Below are 4,717 nucleotides of genomic sequence, written 5' to 3' on the forward strand. Positions count from 1 at the left end.
ACAACTTCTGACATTCCCCCATGCTTTCCTCTAATCTATTTAAAATTATATCACCTCATTTTAGCCATTTTCTTAGCAAGAATAATTCTGTTGTATTAATAATAATTATATTATTAATTTCCACTGCTAGTTTAATGAACAATGGACATACAAATTTCATAAACCACCAGGGTATCTGATGGCTAGCATCGTTAAAGTGGGCAGAAAGGCCTGTTGTATGACTGGACACCATTTCTGTACATCTAGCAGTCAGAGAGCGTAGAACATTACAGGGACAGGGCCTTTGGCCCACAGGGTCTGCGCCGAACACGGTGTCAAATGAAAATTCTGACGCTGTCTGTAAGAAAGTTTGTACATCCTGCCTGTGAGCATGTGGGTTTACCCTGGTTTCCTCCCACAGTCCGAAGGTGTATGATTCAGTAGGTTGTGATTAGGCTAGGGTTGCTAGGCAGCACAGCTTTTTGGGCTGGAAGAGCCTGTTCTGTGCTGTTTCTCTAAACAGACAAGCAGCAGAGGAAGTACAGCTCAGACAGCCAGTGAGGTGCTTGCTCATAAAGAGGTAGATTGTGAGGTTGTGTCCATCTTACCGCAGGAGAGAACTATTCGATAGTTTGATAACAGTGGGGTAGAAGCTGTCCTTGAGCCTGCCCTTGTGGTTTCAGGCTTTTATGTCTTCTGCCCCATGGGGGGGGGGGGATTAAAGAGAATGTCTGAGATGGGTGGGGTCTTTGATTATGCCTGCTGCTTTGCCAAGGCAGTGAAAAGTATAGACAGAGCCCATGGAGGGGAGGCTGGCTTCTGTGAACTTTGACAAACAAGAGAAAATCTGCAGATGCTGGAAACTTGAGCAACACACACAAAATGCTGGAGGATCTCAGCAGGCCAGGCAGCATCGATGGAAAAAAACAGTCGACTCTTTTCCATAGATGCTGCCTGGCCTGCTGAGTTCCTCCAGCATTTTGTGTGTGTTGTCTGTGAACTTTGATACAGTTTTTTGTGGTCTTTCTATATTTATCCGTTGTTTCTCATTTCCTCATTTTCCTCCCTCGTTGATTATCTATTTCTTTCACACAGTCAGTGGAGGAGAGACTTCTTGCACTGGTCACTGAACTCTGCCATCTCCCATTCCCATGTCCATGGGTCATGAGCAGGGCAAATTGTGGGGCGGAAGAGAATTTGCAACAACTGGTTCCCCGGTCAGCTACAGAGAGCGTTAGAGTATGGTGCAGCATGGAGGCCAAATTGACCACCATCTCCAGGTCACACTAATCCCATTATACACCCCCATCCCACCCCAGTCCATCAGACCATAGAACATAGAGCAAAGAACAGACAGCACAGGACAAGTCCCTCAGCCACGATGTTGTGCCAACCTGTTAACCCACTCCAAGATCAATCTAACCCTTCCCTCCCAAGGAGCCCTGCATTTTCTATCATCCATGTGCCTATCTAAGAGCATTTTAAATGTCCCTACTAATCAATCTGCCCTTACCATCACCGCGGTAGCGCGTTTCACGCACCCAACCAATCAGATCCCTCCTTCTAAACTCCAGCGAGTACGGGCTCAGAGCCGACAAGCGTTAACCCCTCCATCCCCAGGATAATTGTTGTAAACTCCCCCTGGACCCTCTCCAATGCCAGCATAAGGGACCCACGAGCCGCTCGCAAGTCCGGTCGGGCCTTTGCCTTATAAAGCCTCAGCATCACATCCTCCTGCTATTGCATCTGGACGGGTTCCAAGAATGTTCAACGGGACCGACACCTGAAGTAGCTGAGAAATCTTTATTTGGAATCTCTTGCGTGCTTTTATTTTTCGTGTCGTGATGACTTCGCATTGGGCCACCGGCGGCAGAAGTTTGGGAACGCAGCCTTTCACTAGACCCTGACTAATCCCGGATCGGGGAGACGGGGCAAGCACCCGTCTCTGATTTACGGACGCTGGTGTTACGCCGGGCGAAGGGTGAACGCAGAGGAACTGCGACCTCTCGGAGGGGAAGATCTTCAGACACTCGGGAACCCTTGGAGACGTGAGCGTTGGGCTGCACCCGAGCTGCCCGCGAACGGGAGGAAGAGCGGCGTGAGACGCAGAACTCGGTCGGTTGTGGAGAGCCGGTGTCCCCGCCGTTCGGAGAGCGCCGGTCCGGTCGCCGGGCGAGACCATGAACAAGAGCTGGTACGGTTGCCCCAATCACACCGGAAGCTGCTCGAATTCGCACCTGGGGTTCATCCACTGGCTGACGCTACCACTTTCCGGCCTCATCGTGGCCGGGAACGTCCTCATCATCGTGGGTATCCTCGCCAACAGGGGGCTGCACACCACCACCAACTGGTTCTTCCTGAGTCTGGCGTTCTCCGACCTGGGCACCGGCATCGCGCTGCCCTCCTTGCCCATTATGATCCCCGAGCGGCCGCTCGCCTCCCCTCTCCTCTGCTTCTTCGTCCACCTTTTCCCCAATTTCACCGTGCTCTCCCTCCTCGCCAACCTGGTGCTCGTGCACGGTGACCGATACCTCTACATCGCGCGCCCGCTGCGGCATGGCGACTGGTTGCGGCGACGCGCCCCCGCGGCCATTCTGGCCGTCTGGCTGCTGCCCCTGCTCTTCGCCTCGTTACCGCTGCTGGGCTGGAACTGCTGGCCGGAGCGGGAGGAGCCCAGCTGTTGCCACTTCAGCTACGTCTTCACGCAGGAGTACATCTATCTGGAAGTCTACGGTCTGCTGATGCCGTCCATCCTAATCACATGCACCATGAGCGCTTGCCTCCTCCGCCTGGCCCGAAGGCAGATGCGGGACATTCAGAGGCAATGCAGGGCGGTGCGAGGCGCCAGGAGCGAGAAGGGGGGAGCAGGGAGCACGGAGGGAGGTGCGAGGCGAATGGAGTGCGCCCAGGAGCGAGGAGGGGACCCGGCGTCGGTGTTGGAGCACCGGCTCAATCTCAGGTATGCCCGCAGCGTCACGGGCTTCCTCCTCATCTTCCTCCTCTGCTGGCTCCCCTACATCTTCCATCTGCACGCCCGCTTCCTGCTGCCGGACGGGGGACTCCGCACTCACATCATCCTGTCCTGCCTGGGCATCAGTAGTGCCGCCCTCGTCCCTTTCGTGCTGGCCCTCAGTAACAAGGAGTACCTCCGGGTGTGGACTCAAGTCTCCGCCCGGGCCCGACGGCGGCTGGGCGAGGGCCTGGCGGCGTTTCCCATGCAGCAAATCGGGGGTTCACGCCCCCCACCGGTCCCGGCCGCGCCGACGGGGGGCAGTGCTGCCGCACATACAGGGATCGGGTGAGGGCCGCAGCTCAGGTAAAACCTCACTTCGCTGTCCCCCACTCTCGCTCCGTTCCCGACCCGCCCCGCCCGGGATCCCACGGTGCCGAGAAGATCAGGGGTATTCTCTGTCCGGCGTCCGCCACAGGAGGACGGGGGCACCGTCAGTCACGTTGGCGAGGTCTTGCGGTGTACTGTACAATTTTGGTGCAATCGTTTCAACTCCCGAAACAGCAACAGAACGGTGCGGTGGACCAGCGGGCCGGTCAGTGTCTGTGGAAAGGGAACGGGAGTTCCCGTTTGAGGTCAACAGCACAGGGGTTAGCTCTGTTTTTTCCCTCTACAGACACCGCCCGACCTGCTTAGCACCTGGCCCCCTTTCCTTCCAGCTCTGATGAAGGTTCTCACTCCGAAATGTCGACTTTTTATTACCCCACATAGATGCTGCCTGACCTGCTTTGTTCCTCCTGCATTATGTGTGTGTACGTTGTCTAGAAACTTCTATGGAGCATTTTGCTGTTTTACAACGGGGTCTTTTAAATGTCCCTGATGTTTCTGCCATCACACAACCAGCAACAGGGTGTTCCACACAACCAACACACTCTGTGTAAAAAAAAAACACAAACTTACCTCAGCTGTCCAACCTATACTTTCCTCCCTTCACCTTAAAATTAAGCCCCTCATATCAGCAATTTCCATCCTGGGGAAAAGGGTCTCTGGCTGTCCACTCTATCCATGCCTCCTATCATCTTGTACATCTCTGTCAAGTCGCTTCCCACCACCTCTACACCAGAGAGGAAAACCTAGCTCATCCAACCTATCCTCATGGGACATACCGTCTAATCTAGGCACCATGTACCTGTCCCAGTAGTTGTTAATGTACCTGCCTCAGCTCATTCCCGATATCCAGACGAAGTTTAGAGGTCTACTGCCCAAACGCATGGAGACGGTACCAGCTCACTGCACAGCAGAGTCAGAATAGACAAGTGGGGGGGGGGGGGGGTGAAAGGCCTGCTCCCACACTTATCATTCTAAGACGTTGTCCTTCAGGTCCCTGTTGCCTCTGTTTCCTTCTCCACAGATGCTGACTGACCAGCTGAATTTGTCTGTTACTGTTTCAGATTTCCTGTATCTGCTACTGGACATGTATTGTATTTGTTCATTTCTCTTTTGAAATGTTATTTATTGAGATTTGATGTGTTCTGAATTGTACAGGGGCAGACTAGCTGGTTAGTTTTTGTTCCTAGTTTGACAGGAGGTCACTCTCTCAACTTGCCCCTGCGTACAGTGCATTGGAATCAAGGGTCTGGGTGCCGGTGTCAAAACCAGGAGTTTGGGAATCAACTGAGTCTGTGTCTGGGGTGAATATATTTTTTGATAACTTAATAAAACTATTTATACTTCTTATTTGTTTGATCTTATTGAAATATCTTGTGACAAAGAAGAACCAGGATAGCA

The 4,717-nt window shown here is 53.1% G+C and overlaps 1 protein-coding gene across 1 annotated transcript; it reads left to right on the top strand.

The window, feature by feature from the left end:
• The first annotated feature begins 1,005 nt into the window (after positions 1-1,005).
• Positions 1,006-4,162, top strand: LOC134347616 (G-protein coupled bile acid receptor 1-like). The gene has a single exon (XM_063049980.1). The coding sequence runs from the start codon at positions 2,160-2,162 to the stop codon at positions 3,279-3,281; it is 1,122 nt and encodes a 373-aa protein (XP_062906050.1). The 5' UTR covers positions 1,006-2,159; the 3' UTR covers positions 3,282-4,162.
• The last annotated feature ends 555 nt before the right edge of the window (positions 4,163-4,717 follow it).

Source organism: Mobula hypostoma, chromosome 6 (genome assembly GCF_963921235.1).
Source record: "Mobula hypostoma chromosome 6, sMobHyp1.1, whole genome shotgun sequence".
Taxonomy (NCBI): Eukaryota; Metazoa; Chordata; class Chondrichthyes; order Myliobatiformes; family Myliobatidae; genus Mobula; species Mobula hypostoma.